The sequence below is a fragment of the Panthera pardus genome, unplaced genomic scaffold (genome assembly GCF_024362965.1).
Source record: "Panthera pardus isolate Hobbes unplaced genomic scaffold, ASM2436296v1 HiC_scaffold_27, whole genome shotgun sequence".
In the NCBI taxonomy this organism is placed as follows: Eukaryota; Metazoa; Chordata; class Mammalia; order Carnivora; family Felidae; genus Panthera; species Panthera pardus.
Genome location: NW_026526843.1, coordinates 28992577 through 29014441, shown reverse-complemented (window position 1 = coordinate 29014441; position 21865 = coordinate 28992577). Strand labels below are relative to the sequence as shown.

At 42.9% G+C, this 21865-nt stretch overlaps 1 protein-coding gene across 1 annotated transcript in view; it reads right to left on the bottom strand.

Annotated features, from left to right (window-relative positions):
• Window positions 1-18943, bottom strand: part of LAMP2 (lysosomal associated membrane protein 2) — a 36579-nt gene extending 17636 nt beyond the window's left edge. The window contains 5 exon segments of the mRNA XM_019421840.2: window positions 914-1072; window positions 5198-5411; window positions 6052-6170; window positions 18707-18925; window positions 18928-18943. Of these exon segments, the coding sequence (XP_019277385.1) occupies window positions 914-1072; window positions 5198-5411; window positions 6052-6170; window positions 18707-18925; window positions 18928-18943 (727 nt within the window).
• Between the last annotated feature and the right edge of the window lie 2922 nt (window positions 18944-21865).

The window sequence follows — 21865 nt, the reverse complement described above, 5'->3', positions numbered from 1 at the left end:
AAGAACGTACCAAGAAAAATAGACAACTAACCTTCTCGTAAGTAATGTTCAACTGCAGCCCCATGGTAGCCAGGAGACAAGTACCATTGCTATTATTAACTGAGTAGGACCCAACCTCTGGTTGGTCTAAGATCATCCTAAGATCATCCTGTGATCATCTAAGATCACAACCTAAGCTGTGGTCTTAGATCATCAAAAGCTAAAGAGCTGATGATCAAGCTATTTGAGGATTTGTTCAAACAAAGATTAGGTTTGATCAGCTGAAAACATTATAGGTGAAACATTTTTCAAAAACCATCCTATAACAGGTACGTCATCAACTTAAAATTCCAAGTTCCGGGGTGCCTGGGTAGCTCAGTTGGTTAAGCATCTGGCTCTTGGTTTCAGCTCGGTCATGATCTCACGGTTCGTGAGTTCGAGTCCCACATTGGGCTCCATGCTGACAGTGTGGAACTTGCTTGGGATTCTCTCTCTCCTCCCACCTCAAAATAAATAAGTAAACTTTAAAAAATTGCAAGTTCCACAAGAGTACGAATTGTCACTCTTTACAAAAACTTTACAGTCCACCGTAAACCATGAACAAATCTCAGGACAGAAATGCTTTCATGGGGTGCCTGGGTGGCTCAGTCAGTTAAGCGTCCGACCTTGGCTCAGGACATGATCTCACAGTCCGTGAGTTCAAGCCCCGCGTCGGGCTCTGTGCTGACAGCTCAGAGCCTGGAGCCTGCTTCCGATTCTGTGTCTCCCTCTCTCTCTGCCCCTCCCCCATTCACACTCTGTCTCTCAAAAATGAATAAATGTTTAAAAAATTAAAAAAATAAAAAAATGCTTTCAGATAACAAGTTCAGTTAAAGCCAGCTGGTATACTCCAACCTTAAATTAGGACCCAAGTATCTATACTTTAAGTACTCACCTTTTGTGCTCACCGTCCCATTCTGGACAAAAGCTTGTACGTGAACATCCCAATAGTACTGGACAACATCATCCTTTTCTAAAGTCGATAAACTATTGCATCTGAAGATGTTGTTCAATGGAATTCTGAATCGCACAGGGTCATAAACGGTCAAAATCCCTGTAAAACAAGATTAACACCAGCCATTTCCAAGAAGGTAAGAGAAAAGCAATAGCGTAAATACATGTGTAGACTTTCTTCTCCTTCCGTCTGCCTGCCTTAACCCCATCCTCAAGTGACAAAGCACATGGTGCGTTGAGGAAATGACAAAGTCACTGTGGCTGAAACATAGGGAGTAAGAGGAAAGACGCGATGCGGGTTAAGAAGGAAAGACGAGCTGCAGGTGGCCACACACCGAAGCAAACCAAATGAGCTGAGGACAGGTTAGGCTTTGTTTTGTTAGCAGTGGAAGGTTAGCTCCAGTTTTTAAAGCTGGAAATAAATAACACACGTATCCTTTATTTTCAGGAAGATGGCAAAATCGTGGGGGCTGGGCAGGGGAAAAAACTTTTAAGAAAAGTCATTTAAGAGGGAAAGTGCTTAGAAAGCTGCTGACCCGGTTAAGGGAAAAGGGGAAGGGGTTGCCTGAATTAGGATGGTGAGTGGCAGAAGAAACAGCAAAGAGGCCAAACTGAAAACATATCTAAGGTAGAAGGAACAGGGCTTGGGGCACCTAGGTGGCTCAGTCCATTAAGCATCCAACTCTTGGTTTCGGCTCAGGTCATGATCTCACGGTTTCGTGGGTTTGAGCCCTGTATCCGGGCTCTGTGCTGGCGGTGCGGAGCCTGCTTGGGATCCTCCCTCTCTCCTCCTCTCTCTGCCCCTCCCCCACTCGTGTTGTCTCTGTCTCTCTCAAAATAGATAAATAAACTTAAAAAAAAAACAGGGCTTAGTGCTCAAGGAAGGAAAAAAGATGGATTAATCAAGGATTTTACAGTAAATCCTTATTTTTGTGCTACTATCCCAGAGGAAGTTGCAGTAACTAAAATGAGCTTTTGAAACCTCTTCCTGGATAGCATTTAAAGACTGTTCCATTTCAGGAAATCTTCAGAATGTGAAAGGAATAAGCTATGTCCATTCCGAAGAGTTTTGAAACTTTAAAAGACTATGATCACAGTCATCCACCCAAATGGCTTCATTTCTTGCGGAGAAGCGGCAAGGAAGGAAGGTATTTAAGGTCCCTAACACAGGCTGCCTTCCATGCTCTCCATCATGTAGCAAGGCAGACAAATAATGCTGTCTTGGCGCCCCCTAATGGCTACAGGGAAAAACATTTTTTAACCAACGACTAGAACATTTTTTCCCCCCAAAATCATTTCTCACTGTCAACATAAATGAATGGACACTTGACCTATCTTACATAGACAGACCTTAAAAACAATCTGTAGACATCCTGCAGTTAGACTACGAATTCTTTAAACTATGTATTATTTATGAATATGTGTGTATTCGTCAAATATGAACACATGCATAGCAAGACTACAACTCAACATTCATAAGAGTGGCTGCCTCTTGGGAGGCAGAGAGGAAAATGGCTCTGGGGTCGCAGTGAGTACAAAGGAAACCTCAAATGTATCTGTAAGGTTTTATTTCTTCAAATAAGTAAAAAAGATGAGGCAAATAAGAAAAAAAAGGCAATTTAATAAATTCTGGGTAATGGGTACACGGAGGTCTATTATTCTCTGCAATTTTCTGGATTTTAATCATGAAAAAAAATTTTTAAAGAAAACAGCAGCTTCAAACTTACTTCAATTATCAGACACCTAAAAATAAAACACTAAAACAAAACCCAACAGTCCATTGAAGGAAACCATTTTAAATTCCGAATAGTTTCAAATATCTTAGTATAGAGATGTTAGTAATAAAAAACTGCATCCTCCCCATGTTTAAAATAAAAAGGAGGTGAGTTAGGTGTTTAGAGTCCCTAGTTTTTCCATTCAGATCTGTCAGATCTGTCCTTTTCCTGCCGCCCCCTTGGTCTAGGCACGCATTACGTCATCCCTCAGTGACCAGAACAGCCTCTTAAGCTGGCATCTCTGCCTGCAGTCTCCTCACTTCCAAATTAATCCTGCAGAAAATTCTTTATAAACTACCGTGTCTGCTTTGGTTATGGCATCCTCCTGCTTCAAAACCTAAAGCAGTTCCCCGATGCCTACCCCGTCAAGCTGAATGCCTTTCCTTGGCTTCCGAGGCCCCCTATAATTTAGACCCACTGCACCCAGCCAGCCTGATTTCCCCTCTGCTACACACACAGCCTCTATTTTAGTCAGGCAGCTCTCCAAACACTGCTCCACATGCTACGCTTCGCCCTGCTGGAAACCCTCTGCCCAAATTCTCCACTTACCCAAATTCGACCATTAGCTGAGTTTTCAGCTCGGGTCCTTCTTTATACCAAGCTTTCTCACCCCTCCAACGCACACTGACCTCTCCTTTCTCTCTGCTCCTAATGAGACCACTTGTGAGGGCACTTTTTTTTTTAAGTTTATTTATTTATTTTGGGAGAGAGAGCACAAGCAGGGGAGGGGCAGAGAGAGAGAGGATCCCAAAAGAGAGAGAATCGGGCACTGAGATTGCACTGATCTCATGAACCACCAGATCACGATCCGAGTCGCAGTTGGACGTTTAATCGACTAAGCCCCAGATCAGGCACTCTTAACCATGGGCACTCACAGACGGGCTCGGGAAGTATATACCATCTGCAAAGTTTACTCTGTACTTTGAGAGAGAGGGTCTACAGCTTTCTTCCTGTTGCCACCCCCTCAACAAAATCACAAACAACAACAAATCACACTATCTCAATGCTTTCTACTTTTTTCCATATAACTTGGAAAAATAATTTTGCCTTGTGTCCCCAACTAGTTTTAAAGCTCCTTGAAGGTGAGGGGCAAGTCTTACACTAGTTCTAAAAGACAATGTCAGGCACGAGGCTAAATATGTAAGATAACCAGTAACAGACTCGCTCTAGTTACCCTCTCAAACTAAGATTAGGAAAGAGAAAACTAGGACTGATTTCCAGGTCTCAGTCCGTGTTACCTCCCAAGTTTTACATGAGCTCATTCACTTCTGGGTCTTGAAAATATGGCCTTTTGATGTCCATAAATCCCAGTAAATCATTCACCCCCCAAGCCTCACAACTGAAGGTCATCTGCCTGTGTTTTGGGGGTCAGAATGAAATCCTATCTGTGAAGAATGCTCGGCTACCACGTTAACCCAAATCTCAGTAGAAGGGGAAGAAAGGAGAGAATTCTATCCCTAACAAAACTGAAACCTCCACTATCCATGCCTTCAAAATGTTTAGTACAAAAAAAAAATCTAGTACACATTTCGATTCTAAGAGTTACAAGAATGCCTTATTACTAATGCTTTCCCAAATTCGTTTTGACCTGAAATTGTCTCAAAATAACAACAGAATTGACTTCACTTTGCCTTTACTTAATCACTTAGCTTTCAGTCAAAATCTTATCTAAGTGGTAAAAAGATCTAAAGATGAAGCATTTCTGCTGATCTCAGGTTACTGAACTTGTACATATTTAAAATAGTTATCAGCTAAAGGATTTTCTCATTCATTCAGATTTGATGAACTACCCACTACTGAATGAAATAAATGATAATAGTCAAGTGCATGAACTCTGTAGCTTAACAGACTTTGGTTCAAACACCAGCTCATCCACTTACTAGCTGTGTAACCTCTGGGAAAGTTATTTAATCTCATTAAGCCTCATTCCCTTTACCTGTCAAGTTGAGACAGTATCTACTTCCCAGGCTTGCTGCTGTGGATTGAGACGCAGCTAGTCACACACTTAGGGTACTACCTAGTACAAAGTAAAGCACTCAGGGACACTTGGGTGGCTCAGTCGGTTAAGCGGCCGACTTCGGTTCAGGTCATGATCTCATGGTTCATGGGTTCGAGCTCTGCATCGGGCTCTGTGCTGACAGCTCGGAGCCTGAAGCCTGCTTTGGATTCTGTGTCTCAGGCTCTCTCTCTGCCCCTCCCCCGCTTGTGCTCTGGCCCTCATAAATAAACAAACATTTTTTAAAAAGTTAAAAAAAACAGAGTACGCAAACAATGACAGCAAATATCATCACTGTGTTGAACACTGCTGTATGTGGGGCGGAAACAAAGACGTAAACTTTCCATTCTAGTTAGGAAGACAGTCATGCATACAGATGACTTTTAAGTCATTTACATTTGTATTATTAATAAAGAGTAAGAGAACAGAACACAAATCTAATTCTTAAGTTTACCTTTATCTTTGGCATCAGGAAATGTTGTGTTGTCACTAATGTTGTAGGAAAATGAGATACCATCAATCGAGTAAGTAGACCCCTCCTTTGTAAAATTCACAACCCAGGAAAAACCGGATCCAAATTGCACGGCTATTTTGGGACCATTCTGGTCTTCCCCGCAAGTGCTTCCATTATATGTTGCAGTGCTGAGGTCTGAAACGGTTACAGTTTTCTAAAAGAAAAAGAAGTTTGGGGGTAAGGAACACATAGGCGGAAATGACCATCAGGCATTTACGTCGAATGTGCCAATTCAGTCTACGTTACATCCCCCCATGGCCAGGCTGCCCTTTGGCTGGCCTGTTGTGGAAACCAGTCTCAGATTCTTCATCTACAGACCAGTCCTCTGGACAAAAGGAAAAGGAAAAATGGCCTGAACTTCTCTTCTTGATTTTTTTTTTTTTTAAATCAGGTTATAAGCAGGCAGGACCTTAACCAAAAGAAAATAAGACAAAAAGATTGAGAGGGCACCCCCCCCAAAGGAGATTATAACAGCCAACTATTAGAAATGGGAATGCTTTGATGTCAGTACATGTTAAAGCAGCACCGATGTGGTGAGGCATGAACACCACACAGTCTTTGGATCACGTGCCCTTAACCAACTGCAAGGAAAACTCCAAAGAACCAAGGAAGTAAAATATTCCTTCTAACACTACACAGAATACCTTCAGGTATCTAGGTTTTTAAAAAACCCATAGAACTGAAGCGTTAAGTCAGTTAACATATGAAATCTCATCCATAGAAGTGTATGTAAAGGATAAAGAATGGAACTGAGTTTCTGCTAGAAACCTCAAGGAAAAAAGAAAAATACTTACGTAACTTTTGCTTGTAGTCTCATAGCGTATTGTGAAATTCATCTGCCATTTTGCATAAAGGCAAGTGGCTTTTCCTGAATCTGTCAAATTAAGTTCTAATGCGTAAGATGAGACAGCTCCTAGATTTATTAAAAAGAAATAAGATGGTGAAACTGTACCACAAAAACATATCTAAAATAAAAACGACCCCTATCCACCACTGAAGTTCAACCAGCTCTAAGATGAAACAAAGTCCTTTGGTATCTTGATGATGGTTTTTCTTTGTATTTTTAGTGGACTCCTATTCAAAAAGTTAGCATTACCCCTTCCAGAAGGAATGGTTACTTGACCTAGGATGCCGCCTAGTAGTCATAGCCACACTCGCCTGTGCCTGGCTAGTTTTGTTTTAGGCAATTATAGTTTGCCCATTAGACTTTTGTTTTTAAGGTAAAGGAGGTTAAGGGGGAGCTCAGAAGGGGGCGTTAAACGGTCTCTCTCAAACCAGCTGATGGAACTTTCTCTGCAAAAATAATGACAGATCGGATGTTCTATGGTCTTGTTGCCTTCAACCCGGTCACAAGCTATGTGGCCTATGACGCATGGACGTCTTGTTGAACTGTTTTATTCTTTTAATTTTTTTAAATGTTCATTCATTTTTGAGAGACAGAGACAGAGAGAGTGTGAGTGGGGAGGGGCAGAGAGAGAGGGAGACACAGAATCAGAAGGAGGCTCCAGGCTCTGAGCTGTCAGCACAGAGCCCGACGCAGGGCTTGAACCCACAAACTGTGAGATCATGACCTGAGCCGAAGTCAGATGCTTAACCAACTGAGCCACCCAGGTGCCCCATGAACTATTTTATTCTGATGTGAAGATGTGGGATGGCTCTTTGTAAGCATGTGTACCATGTGACCAAAAGAACAGACCTTCAAAGGTTGTTAGATCCATAAGCAAAACGTGATTTTTTTTTATAAATGTAACATTCATCACTTGGCTCCATTTTAAAATCCAACTAATCAGAAAGGCTGATGAATCTTTTGACATGGATTCAAAGTCACTTCCTGTGTTCTCAACCTGCTACCTCTTTAGGCAGAGAAACCTTACCAGGACAGAAAAGCCATGGGGCTTTTGAGCTAACTTGGCTCTCATCTACACTAGGTTCAACACAGGGACATTCCCTATTAAACTGAAGAGCCCAAGAACTAAAAATACTATGTGCCAGCAAACACACCAGCAGCATAAATGACAGGCAACCAGCTTTCTTCACTGTCTCCCACATTACCCAAGGGAAAAGCAGTTTCCTGCTAAGACAGCCTTTAATGATAGCTGGGCAATCCGGCGTCATCTACAAGCAGGGACATGCTATGGACTACAGAGAATCAAGTCCTAAGAGGACTAGCGAGAAGGCGTGCCTCAGCAACAGCTTTCAAGTTGTACACAAAAGCCTGTGGTCATGATGCTCCGGAAGCCAGGCTGTCCTGCAAGCCTGAATATTATGCTGAAGCGTGTGGTTACTGAGTGCTTAAATGTATTGGTTAAGGCTTGAACAGACCTCCCGAGGCCTGAGCAGGTTCTGTAGCCATTCTTTTCTAAGTGCAATATGGAACGGAGCTGTCGTCCCTGATCCAAGGCTATCTGGTAGTGGAACTGAGGGCTCTGGCTTCTAATTTTCCTTTTTGTTTTCTCTTGCCTTTTCTTTCTTTCTTTTTTGGTTTATTTTTTAGTTTATTTATTTTTTGAGAGAGCGAGAGAAGAGAGGGCAAGCCGGGGAGGGGCACAGAGAGATGGAGAGAGACATCCCAAGCAGGCTTCATGCTGTGAGCGCACAGCCCGACGCTGGGCTCCAACTCACGAACCGTGCGATCATGACCTGAGCCAAAACCAAGATTCGGACATTTAACCGACGGAGCCACCCAGGCGCCCCTGGCTTCTAATTTTTCTGATCAACTGGAAGCCTGCGTTTTATATGCTGTCTTTCTTGGTCTTTTTTTTTTCTTTCAAAATTCCAAAAATTTATTTTTGTATTTATAGACAAGCTTATTCTCTTTTTTATTATTTTTAATTTTTTTTTAATTTACATCCAAATTAGTTAGCATATAGTGCAACAATGATTTCAGGAGTAGATTCCTTAGTGCCCCTTACCCATTTAGCCCATCCCCCCCCCCACACCCCCTCCAGCAACCCTCAGTTTGTTCTCCATATTTAAGAGTCTTTTCTGTTTTGTCCCCCTCCCTGTTTTTATATTATTTTTGTTTCCCTTCCCTTATGTTTATCTGTTTTGTATCTTAAAGTCCTCGTATGAATGAAGTCATATATTTGTCTTTTTCTGACTAATTTCACTTAACATAATACCCTCCAGTTCCATCTACGTAGTTGCAAATGGCAAGATTTCATTCTTTTTGATTGCCGAGTAATACTCTATTGTGTGTGTATATATATACCACATCTTCTTTATCCATTCATCCATCGATGGGCATTTGGGCTCTTTCTATACTTTGGCTATTGTCGATAGTGCTGCTATAAACATGGGGGTGCATGTGTGCCTTCAAAACAGCACACCTGTATCCTTTGGATAAATGCCTAGTAGTGCGATTGCTGGGTCGTAGGGTAGGGTAGGTAGGGTAGTTCTACTTTTAGTTTTTTGAGGAACCTCCATACTGTTTTCCAGAGTGGCTGCATCAGCTTACATTCCCATCTCTTGGTCTTGTTTAAAGTCCCGAGCTTTAACAGATCCTCCTTGTATTCAAAGCATTCAAAACTGTTAGACATAACCAAGAAAAGCCTCACGTGAGTTAATCTTTTACTTTTCAGAGATATTAAACGAACAGAAAGAAAATGGCATAAAATAGTAATAGCACCAGTGTGTACCCATGTGGGAGACCTCATCCCTCATGAAGCAGAAGGTACAGGTTGTGGTTCAAATTTACCACTACATTAAATTCAAGATAGTCTAGCTGCCAACCTAAAAATAAGAACTGAGAAGTGCCCTGAGGGCTCCAGCACTTTCTGTTCTAGTGCCTTTCTTCCTGTGACAGCTATCCCTTTCACAGAGCTTCCTGGCTTCCCCTACATCTCCAACTGCACGGGGACCACTTTTACTCCATATCTATCACCTCAAACTCAACAATTCCAAAACGAAAATTCACTCTTCTCCTTCCTCTAAACTGCTCCCTTTCTCTGGCTGTAAAGGAAAGGCAGGACCTTGAGGATTCCCCCTTGGGAATTAGGGGCACCTGGGTGGCTCAGTCATTAAGGGTCCGACTTTGGCTCAGGTCATGATCTCACAGCTGGTGAGTTCAAGCCCTTCATGGAGCTCCGTGCTGACGGCTCAGGGCCTGGAGCCTGCTTTGGATTCTGTGTCTCTCTCTTTCTCTGCCCCTCCCCTACTTGTGCTCATGCTCTCTCTCTTTCTCTAGCTCTCTCAAAAATAAATAAACATAAAAAAATATTTTTAAAAATTTTTGGGAATTAGCTTCTACTTCATTCTCTTCGTGAAGTTCTACTGATGTTTTTTTCCCCTTCAAATCCTCTCAAATCCAAACTTTGCCTTTTATTTCTTTTTTTTAAATTTTTTTTTAAATTTATTTTTGAGAAAGACAGAGACAGAATGCGAGTGGGTTGCGGCAGAGAGAGAGGGAGACCCAGAATCCAACACCGGCTCCAGGCTCTGAGCTGTCAGCACAGAGCCCGATGGGGGCTCAAACTCACGAGCTGTGAGATCATGACCTGAGCCGAAGTCGGCCGCTCAACCGACTGAGCCACCCAGGCGCCCCTGCCATTTACTTCTATTCCCTATCCACCACCCCACCCCTAAATTACTACAGACGCCTCCTAGCTGTCCCTAGAAATGCTCCCTGATTAATGGTCCTTCAATACCTCTTCCTGTCAGGACATTTGTTCAAATACTTTTATTAGCTCCAAAAGTCCCATATTAAATTTAAATTCCTCCAGCTGACTTTCAAAGTAATCCTTGATCTCATCCCACCCTATTCCTTCAACTTCTCTCAAACCATTTTCCCAGAACACACCCTTTAATCTGGTTAAACTTGTTCCACTGGACCCAAATGCCATGCTCTATTCAACCTCTACCCCTAGGCTTCTACTGTCCCTAACTTTTGAGATTTACTTTTCTTCTACCGATAGATCTAAGTGTTCACTTGAGGAAGGACCGCCTCTCTTTCGGGCTGCCTCCAAATGTGCAACACCTTCAGACCCTGCCTTTTTCTAATAATTTCTGGCAGATGTCACCACCTACTGTAAAAGCTGAAAATGTCAGATGCTTGCTTTCCCAGCCTCCCTTTCAGCAAGGATGGACGAGGCTCCACCTAACACAGGCATCTGCCCCAGATTTTAGATAGGAGGGCGGCGGAATGGAGCCAGGAATGGAAGTGTCACCCTCAGGTGGCAGTTGCTACAGCAGGATCAAGGTCCCAGGCAACAAGGCCTGCAGAGCTGGCGGTGGTGACAGTAGTGCGCGAACTGCAGTCCAACGCCTGGCGGCGCTCATGCAGTTCAGCGACATGACGGGGAAACTGGGCCAGGCCTTGACATCCACAGCCAGGAGCCCTGGTAATTCCGAGCCACTCGATATGCATGTTTTTATAAAGAAAAATGTTATTGATGCCTAACATACAGAGGGACGCACACTATCACATATGAAAGGGAAAGGTACATGGAACCTTAAGCACACAGCTCAAAGAATTTCCACAAGCTGAATCCACTTGGGTTAAGAAACAGAACATTCCAAGTGCTCCCGAAGCCCCTTCCAGGTACTTTTTCCCTCCCAAGGGCAACCACTATCCCGACTTCTAACAGTACAGGTTAGTTTTGCCTGTTTTTCAACTTGATGTAAATGGAAGCACTCACTATGTTCCTTTGTGTCTGGCTTCTTTCACTGCATATTAAGTTAGTGGGATTCGCCCAGGTTGGTGTGTGTAACTGCAGTGTGTACGTTCTCACTCTGTACATATAGCTTTCTATTATTGGGTAAATACTCCACTACTTATCTACGCTATTGCTAATGGGCATTTGGATAGTTTCCAGTTTGGTCCTAATGCAAATGGACACGTCGGTGAACATGTGTGTATGTGTGCCTGTTGGGTATGTATCTAAGAATGAAACGGGGGATCAAAGGCTATGCATATGTCCTGATAACTGTTTGATAAATTCTTTTTCTGCTTAAAAACTACCAGATTTTATTTCTTTTATTTTTTAATGTTTATTTATTTTTGCGAGAGAGCGCACGTGCGCGCATGAGCGGGGGAGGGGCAGAGAGAGAGGGAGACAGAGGATCCAAAGCAGGCTCTGCACTGACAGCAGAAAGCCCGATGTGGGGCTCAAACTCACAAACCATGAGATCATAACCTAAGCCAAAGTTGGACACCCAACCAACTGAGCCACCCAGGTGCCCCTATCAGATTTTATTTCTGTTGCTTACAACTAAGAACCTGGAATGATAAGCTATCCATTTTTCAGCAGCCATTTTCTCCACAAAGATCTCCTGAACTATAGAAGCCTTGAAGAGCAGTCATAGTGCATACCCCCACCTTTCAGTATATTTTTGTACTATTCTGAATTATTCACTTATTTTATGCCTGTAAATCCTAACCCCTCTGTTGTCACAAGCTCCAAAACAGCAGTCTTCAACTGTAACTTCACAACCAACTGATGTGTCACAGTAAGTTACTGTATACAGCAGGTAATTTGTTAACTAATAAAAAAAGGACCCAAGTCTGTGAATGAATGATATATCTGGATTCAAGTTTCCCTTTTGATAATGTCTCTGCCACTCATTTGAATTCCAATATGCTCCCTTACCAACAGACGATCCAATCTATGCCACAGCCCCTAGGAGTGGGCCTTCTATATGAATGTCATCCATCACGGGTGCCATGGTCGGAGAGACCATGTCTATTACTTTTCCTCTATCTCCTCTCATTCCTAATAGTGCTGAATATATATTAGTTTCTCGATAAATATTGACTGATTATATCAATGCAAAAATATCCTGCAACAAGGACCTGAAATATAGCTTAATCTAATTACAAAAAGGCAAATCTTCTAGTTTTGCCAAATCATGAACCTAACCTATCAGTCTTCTGGATTCTTCCTCAACCCCCAAGTCAGTTTTCGCCTCAATAAATTCTGACATGAATTTCAAGCTAGGAATAATGTATTTCCCACAAGGCAAGTTGATAGTTGAAACATTTACACTTTGCTAAAAAGTCTCCAGAAAGCCATTTCCATCCTTATTGCTGTATTTTCTTTTAGCATAGCTAAATCGTTTTTGTTTAAAAGTCTTTATGGCATTAAAAAAAAAAAAACCCAAGGGTGGGTGCCTGGGTGTCTTGGTCAGTTAAGCATCCAACTTCGGCTCAGGTCATGATCTCACGGTTCGTGAGTTCAACCCCCACTTCGGGCTGTGTGATGACAGCTCAGAGCCTGGAGCCTGCTTCAGATTCTGTGTCTCCCTCTCTCTCTGCCCCTCTTCTGTTTGTGCTCCCTCTGTCTCTCAAAAATAAATAAATGTTAAAAGAATTTAAAAAGCCCAAGGCTGGGGCGCCTGGGTGGCTCGTCGGTTAAGCGTCCGACTTCGGCTCAGGTCATGATCTCATGGTCCGTGAGTTCGAGCCCCACGTCAGGCTCTGTGCTGACAGCTCAGAGCCTGGAGCCTGTTTCAGATTCTGTGTCTCCCTCTCTCTCTGCTCCTCCCCTGTTCATGCTCTGTCTCTCTCTGTCTCAAAAATAAATAAACGTTAAAAAAAAAATTAAAAAGCCCAAGGCTGTGTCAACTATACTCAAATAAAAAAATAATTAAATTAGTTAAATAATGTTTAAAAAAAACCCACACAGCTGAATATATCCTAGAGTGTGTAATTACAGAGCTAAGAGTTTATTCTCCAAAGAAAAAGGCATGCCTCAAAATCAACTTTCTCAAATTTAAATATCTTCTCAATCTTATTTCCAAAAAGTTCATTTATAGGCTCTTATAGAACGCAACTTATTTTTCCGAGCATGAGATGCTGCAGAAAGTGGCTAGGTTTTTACAAGTCTATCTAACCCAAAGCATAGTTGAAAAATATATATATTCGTAAACAAAATCGGGGCGGGGTGGGAACATAATACTAGTCGTACAACATAACCAATAAAAAACAATAATCTAAGAGGCGATATAATGAGGCGATTAAGAGCCCCATCTTTGGCACTGAAAAGCTAGAATTCAAATCAGTCAGTCCAATTTATTAGCTATGAGACTCTGAGCAAGTTATCCTCGCTAAGAATTGGAGTATTTCTTGAACAGGTTCTTCGAAAGCATTCGAGCCCTTCAGAGCTAAGAGAACTTTGCCAAGCAAGCTGGATATTCCAGCTTACAAGCTTCCCTTGTAGTAAACGTAGCAAGCACCTAAAGGAATCCTTCCCAAATTTTAATTATAGGTTTTTTTCATCATGTTAAGTTATGAACTCCTGAAGTCAAACTGATCCGTTCACAATGATGTTGGGCAAAGGGTCTTTAAAAAAAAAAAAAAAAAAAAGGGACATAGGCATACAGTATCTACGTACTCTTTCTCCTCTGTCCCCAGGTTTGATAAATCAGATTAACTGTTCCTCATTTACAAGTCCTCATTTATGCTTCCTAATATAAGTACAATCACCCATTCAGTTGCTGATACTCTTGATTTCTGGTACATCTCTTTTGAAAAGAAAAGTAATGAAATGATTTTAAGCTACAAAATAATTTTTTTTAAGATCAGAGAGTGGGTAAGGAAGTAAGGTTCAACACTATTCAACTAATGGAAAGTGCTTATTGCTGAGTGAGTGGTGTTTGGCAGACCTCCAGAATTCTTTTGCAATGCACAGCAACATACCAACAAGTACTTATAAAGTGTGCTTTTGGATCTGAGGCAATCTCTGATCACTTTAATATGGAATTATGATCGGAATGCTTTTGTCACTACAGAAGGAAGAGCAGTCTTCCTGCAGGAAGGATCACTTAGGTCAGCTACAGTGCTGTGAAATAATCATCGATCACAAATTCCATCCAAGGATATAGGGGAAGAAAGCTGCACTCAAATATTTGAATATCCAGAATCCTATCGGATGTGATAACCAATGACTAACGGCCAAACAGTAAGCCTGTCCTTTCAAGTATCTTTGTTACAGCTAAAATAATTTTAGCAGGACCTTGAAATCAAAGTAATCAGGTTAACAAAATGTGGTAGGGTTACAGAAAGATCCCATGCTTACTTTCTCTCTTTTAGATCACCTGCAAAAGGGAAGAGACTGGTTGTTTGTGAAAACCTTATTCTCATTCTCACCAAGGACTTTCCTGCTTCTCCATGCTAACTCTCACTACTATGTAGGTATATCTGAAGGGGTACAAGTAAGATACTAGCATTATTATATGGGATTATAGTTCAGTAAATTGGTTTAAACTATCTGTATTGTTTAGCACTGATCTTGAAGTTCTAAGTCCAAAGACACAAAAAAAATTTGTTTTGGGGCGCCTGGGTGGCTCAGTCGGTTAAGCGGCCGACTTCGGCTCAGGTCATGATCCCGCGGTCTGTGAGTTCGAGCTCCACGTCGGGCTCTGTGCTGATAGCTCAGAGCCTGGAGCCTGTTTCGGATTCTGTGTCTCCCTCTCTCTGACTCTCACCCGTTCATGCTCTGTCTCTCTCTGTCTCAAAAATAAATAAACGTTAAAAAAAAAAATTTAAAAAAAAATTTGTTTTGGCAAAACATAATTTAAGATTCGCAGAAGAAAAAGGAGACCAAGCTGGTCTAATTTACAATCATCCCCAGTACAGTACCCACCAATGAATACCCTCAACAAAAATTCACTGAGGGTTAACTATGTACCAAGTGCTGTGCTAAGTAGGCAATGGGAAATGACAGTCCATAAGAGTCTTCACTCTCGGAGACCAGTGCCATAGGGGAGACTTGACTGGCAATGGTATTAAGGAAAAAAAAAAAAAGAATGGGGGGTGCACCTGGGTGGCTCAATCGGTTGAGCATCTGACTCGATTTTGGCTCTCAGGTCATGATCTCACAGCTCAGGATCCTCTGTCTCCGTTTTTCTGGCCCTCTCCCTCTCCTGTGCTCTCTCTCTCTCTCAAAAATAAACAAACATCAAAAATAAATAAATAAAGTGGAAAACAGGCTAGTCTAAAAACCTGAGAGTTTGGGAACGACAAGATTTACTCCTATTCCTTCAGATGGTCACCTGGCTGCCCCCCCCCCAACCGTAACACTCAGGTCTCTGCTCACCAGGCAATGGATAAACACTTGAGGGAGGGAGGGGCTCCTACCCCTTAAGTTCACAGTCAGGATATTTATAGGAGGTTTTTCCCACCCTGAGAAGCATCAACCCTATCAAAACCAGGAGTCAAACTAGTTACAAAAATCAATAACCACAGAAGAATTCTGAAATCTCTGAGGTCTCAAAGAAAAGACCCTTAAGACAATGATGCTCGGAAATGAGTTTCACCTACTACTCTCTTTATAATGCATCTACACAGCTTTTCTTCAGAAAAATCATATAGGTTTTCTTCAGAAAGTTCCCTAGTCAGTTAGAATTCACTCAAATAAACAGCACAATGTAATCTCTGTGAAAAGGACCAACGCATAAACCCTTCAAACTCTTTTCTACGCTTGCTGTAAAGCAGCTGTTTTGTTTTGTTTTGTTTTAAAGAGTTACCCTCTGGAGCCAGGATAGTTACAGAGTGAAACTGGCACAGCTTGAGTGCTCAAGCTAATGAGACTATAAACTCAGGACAGAACCTCCCCTCCGTTCGAACCCAGGAGCAGCACAAGATTCACAACAGGTCTTTTATGAGTATTTATTGACTGCTTGAAAAATTTTTGGTATCCACTCCGATATATAAAAGTAATGTACACGGGGTCGCCCAAGTGGCTCAGCAGCTGCGTGTCGGACTCTTGGTTTTGGCTCAGGTCACGGTCTCACTGGTCAGCTAGCGAGTCAGAGCCCCTCGCCGGGCTCTGCACTGATGCTGACAGCTGGGGCTGGCTTGGGATTCTCTCTCCCTCTCTCTCTGCCCTTCCCCCACTGGACTGACTGACTCTCTCTCGCTCAAAAAAAAAAAAAAAGGCAATGTGCCAAACCGATGAAGCAACTCAAGATCTGCTCAGTTCTTAGACCGAAAGCCACATGAAGGAGTCTGAGCCCCACACTGAACCAACAGCTGTCAGAAAAAGCAGCTGTATACAAGAAATGCTTCCCATTTCATCCTGATACCTTCTAAAAATCTAATCTAGGTACATTATGAACGTTTACTTCTCCAAATCCTGTTCTAAACCTGCAGGTGGAGGAAATCGATCTTGGAAATCTTCCAAGAAGATGAATCTAGTTAGTCCCAATCAATAAATGGCAAACTAGCAGATGAGCTGATGGGTTCTTTTATGTGCTTCTTTTTGCCTGTTTATTTTCTGCATTGAGCAAGCATTGCTTTTGTAAAAACAAGACAAAAAAGCTTTCAGTAAAAAAGAAATCTAATGACACAAAAGCCAACAAGTAAGACAACTATTATTTTTTTTCACTTTCTCTAAACAATAACAGCATTGTGTTCGTGCAGATTCAATTGGCAGTGAACTACTGATTAACAGATGCCTTGGTCAGATGTGTTCCATCACTGATAAGGTGCTTTTCGTTGTAAACAATCCTCTCTTAGGGTCACTGGCCCCTCAGTAAGCGCTTCACTCCAACGTTACAGCTTTGAATTGTGTTTGAGCGAAGCCTCCATGGCCCCCTTTCACAAGGGCTATGGAGGCGTCTCCTGCCCTGTGTGGACAGCTGCACTAGGGGCAGGGAGTCTGAACCATTTGGTGTCAGGACCCCTTACTCTCTTATCCACTGAGAACTTGAAACAGCTTTGGTTTACATGAGTTATGGCTACTGGCGTTGGCCATATTTGAAATCAAAAATGAGAAGTGAATACAACACAACATCAGAGCCATCAGAGCGGTGATGTCACCACACATTATGTAGCCTCTGGAAAACTCCACTGTACACTGGTGAAGAGTGTTGAGTGAAAAAGACAAGTAACTTCCTAGTATTACTTTAGAAATAAGTTTGTATCTGACATACGCCTCCTCAAAAAGATCCTTGAGAATCACTAGACTAGATCATCAAGAACCCTTCCAATACTATCACTCTGGAGCCAGACTTGTCAACTTTGGCACTAGTGACATTTTGAGGTGGATGAGTCTTTGTTGGGGGCACTGTCCTGTGCATTATAGGATGTTCAGCAGCATCCCAGCCTCTACCCACTAGATGCCAAAAGCAATCCCAGATTGACAACCAAAACATCTGTTTGACAACCAAAAACGTCTCCAGATGTTGCCAAATGTCCACTGTTTGAAAATCCACTATTTTCAGGTGCTGATTTTATTCCACTGAAATGGGAGTTAGAATGTGTACCTCTCAGTGCCTTCTCAGACCGCTATTATGTCTATTTCCTCCCCACTCCCATCTGGGTCTGTTCCTTCTGTTCATTTATTTGGTCACAAACAGCAAGAGTCAGTGGATAGCAGCAAGCACAGGATGAATCAGGTCAGGAAGAGACCTTCTGGTCAAGGTTCACCTTTCAGGCATTAAAGCCCTCAGGGACTCAGCAATCACTGGGGGAGGGTGGTAGAACTCAATCAGCCAACATTCATCCAGCCATTCTTAGGACTTGGTAACACCCCAATCTTGAGCAAGTTACCTATGGTCCTCCTCCGAAAATGAAGCGAAAGGCCAGTTGTGTGGCTACGAACACAACCTTCTGAAGGCAAAGAGGCAGTATACGAAGACTCCAAAACCTCACATCTAGGAGACCCTCCCAGCTGAAAGAGCTGGAGATTTTTTTAAAGGATTTTTAAGGTTTTTCTTTTTTGGTTTGTTTGTTTAAATCAGGATCTGGCTGGGAGGAAATAGCCGACTGGTAGAAAATCGACATCTTCAACAGTTCCAAGTCAGATCTTCACTCCCCACCAAAGTCCCCCCTCATCCCCTTCGTTTCCAGAGCTTACCTCCGTGCTTTCTTGCCTGGAAATTGCCCCGGGCCACCCGAGGTCCCTACCCCTCCAAACTCGAGCTACCAAACTCAAATACAGCATCATTCCTCGTCTCTTCAATCACCCTTCCTCCACAGCCTCAAATTCCTGCCCACAAACCGCCCCCAGCCCTCTCACTGCCCCCTCAGACTCTACTGTCATATCTGCCCCTACCCTCCCCCCTTCCCCCAAGTTTCTCCACGCAGGCAATAGTCTCTTCCCTCCCCAATTTTTGCTCTCGCCCCTAAGATCCTAAGAAACCAAGGCTCCCCTGATTGTCTCTGCCACCCCAGAATCGCACGTACCTACGCTCACTCCTCAGTATCTTCCCCAAGTTACTCCTTCTACCCGGATGTGCTCCACTCCTCCCTCTTCCCCACCTACTCCCTCGGCGCCCACCCCCCCTTACTTGCCCCTTCTTACTCTCACGGGCCCTTCTTCCCCGCCATCCCTCGGTCAGGCCTTCTCTAGGTCACGGCTCGCTTCCCTGGGCCAAGCGCCACCGCCCAGTGTCAGCCTTTCAGGTTCTCACCCCCACCCCCCCGGACCAGTCTTGCAGGTTGTGGCCTTTGAACTGGGCGCCCCGGGCCCAGGCTGAGGGACTAAGCAGGAGGGCCCGACAACTCACCCAGGACTAGGCAGAGCAGAACGAGCCCCGAGCCCGGAACCGGGGAGAAGCGGAAGCACACCATGATTCCGCAAAGGAGGCGGCGGCGGCGGCGCGGCGGCAGTGGCGGTGGCGGTGGCGGTGGCAACAACAGCAGCAACACCAGGGAAAAAGCTTGCTGGAACCCGGGCAAGAGGAGCGCGGACCACCGACCACAAGTGCTGCAAACGCCAGGACAGGCGCTTCAGCGCGGGTCATAAGACTAGGGGCGGGGCTCTTTCTTGCCTTTAGCCAATCTCCACGCTTGAAAGCCGCGAGAAGGGTGGTGACGTAGGAGCCGGTGGGCGGGGCGACCACGCCCTGGCTTTTTGGTTCACAATCATTCTTATGCGCCTAAGAGATATGCGCGGACGGCTTTTTCTAAGGCTTAAAAGAGAGAATTAACTTTTGGGGGGTACAGATAGTAGAGTTTATTTCAGTTCCAACTCCTTGAGGAAGAGGAGAGTAATTTTACTGGAGTGAAACAGTTGCTAGGCGTCACAACATAATATATATAAAAATAGTACCCAGTTATTACTCCAAACACTGTTGTTAGCTCTGCAGTTCGTGTTATTAAATGCACAAGGGCGCTGAGGGTAGTATGGTGTCACGGACAGCCAGAGCAAGACGTGGCCTCGAAGTTCGCCCTAGTTATAACACCCGGTTTTTCAAATGGAGGAGTTAAACTCAGAAAGAGAAAAAACCTTTTTTGAATACAGAAAGAAAGATAATAGGAAATAAAAAAATAAAATAGAAGGGTAAAGGGGAAAAATAAAGACCCAGAGAGAGATGGTTATTGATCTACCCTTCCAGCTATTTTTCCTATGCATATGCACAAGTGACTATTCTTTAATGAATTCGGACTAAGCATACTATTTGGTATACTTGACAGTTGAATAGATGAAACCTAAAATAGCAAACAAATGAAAGCATTCAAAAACTGTAAAAATCTCACGTTGGGATAAAGCACTAATTCTCAAATGTTAGTGTCCCAAAGAATCATCTAGGGAGCTTACTATCATACAAACTCCCATACCTCATTCGTAAGAGATTCTGAAACAATAGTTCTGTGGCTGTCCTTGGAATCCGTTTTTTTAAACAAGCACCCCCAAGTGATTCTGATTTCTGTGGTTCCTGAACTACACTTTAAGAAACACTAAAAAAAAAAAAAAATAGAGCTTCAAAAGCTTCTAGTCCAGGAGATCTTAATCTGGTGACCATGGATGAACTTGCCGGAGGGGGGGGGAGGGGGGGGGTGTCTGTGAATCTCCAGAAATTACATGCAACATTTATGTATGTGGATTTTTCAGGGAGAGGGAACATGTTATAGCTTTTACAAATTCTCAAATGGAACCTGTGAGTCCTCACCCTAACACCCACCCCTGCTCAAATATGAACAATCACTGATATACCCTATCATTTGCTTTAGCATGATTAATTCCTGAACGTGAGAACACTTATTCATGAATGTATTCTTTCATGGGTGAAACTCAGTCAGGAGCAACTGACTTGCTCTATGAGGAGCTAACATATACTATAGTATTAGGCACTGCTTTTAGCTATGAAAGGTCATTCGACTCTCCCACCACCAATAAGACTAGACAGGAGCCATGTCCTGGAGAACCCTTGATTGAGTTGAGTCCTTAGATGTTTCCCCACCCATCTTTAACTGATGGACTCTGTCCCTTCTCCCTCAACTGTAAATCACCGAACTGCACCATCAACAATGGCCAAATTATGGAAAGAGCCCAAATGTCCACCAACTGATGAATGGATAAAGATGTGCTATATAAGTGTGTATATATATATATATATATATATATATATATATATATACACACACACACACACACAATGGAGTATTACTCAGCCATCTAAAAGAATGAAATCTTGCCATTTGCAATGACGTGCGTGGAACTAGAGTGTATTATGCTAAGTGAAATAAATCAGTCAGAGAAAGACGAATACCATATGATTCCACTCATATATGGAATTTGAAAAACACAACAGACAAACATAGGGAAAAGGAAAGAAAAATAAGATAAAAACAGAGAGGGAGGTGAACCATAAGAGGCTCAAATACAGAGTATGAACTGAGGGTTGCTGCAGGGGAGGTGGGTGAGGGGATAGGCTAAGTGGGTGATGGGCATTAAGGAGGGCACTTGTGATGAGCACTGTGTATTAATGTAAGGGATGAATCACTAAATTCTACTCCTGAAACCAATACTACACTATATGTTCACTAACTTGAGTTTAGATAAAATCTTGAAAGAAAAAAAATCACCTAACTGCAATGTTCAGCAAAACTCTAAGCTCTAGAAGAGACGAGAGAGCACAGTGGAAGGAACAGTGGATGGGCAGTCAGAAAAGTTAGGGATGAGATCTACTTACTGGCAGCTTGACCTTGGGCAAATCACTTCATCTCTTTAACTTCTGTATTTTTATCCATAAAACAAAATAGTGAGACTAGAGCAGTTTCTCAGTCCTGGCTGCGTTGGAATAACTTGTAGGACTTTAAAACTAGCCTTGCACCTTGGTCCCACCCCTTAAGATTCTGATTCTGTGGGTATGCAGTGCGGCGTGGGCATTGTATTTTTCTCAAGACTCCCCAAGAAAATATTAATGGCCCAGAGACCATCTCGAAGGTGGCCCCAGCTAAGACTCTATAAGAGTAAATGCTCATTTATTTAAAATAGAAGGAGGGGGAACGCCTGGGTGGCCCAGTCGGTTAAGCGTCTGACTTTGGCTCAGATCGTGATCTCACCATTCATGAGTTCAAGCCCTGCGTCGGGCTCTCTGCTGTCAGCACAGAGTCTGCCTTGGATCCTTGGCCCCCCTTTCTCCCTGCCCCAGCCCACTCATTCTCTTTCTCCCTCTCAAAATAAATAAATAAACTTCAATAAAATAGAATAAGATAAAATAAAATAAAACAAAATAAAATAAAATAGAAGGAAACAGTGTCACGATTAGTCAAATGTCCAGTTTAATAAATGGTTGCCCTTAACATTCTGCAGGTGCCATCAAATTACAAAAACGGAACACAGCGAGATACGAACAGCCTTATAAGCTAACTCCCACCCCTTATAACCTTTTCCCCTTCCAGAAAACAAACGCTCGTTCCCCGACTGGGAACCGGGTGCA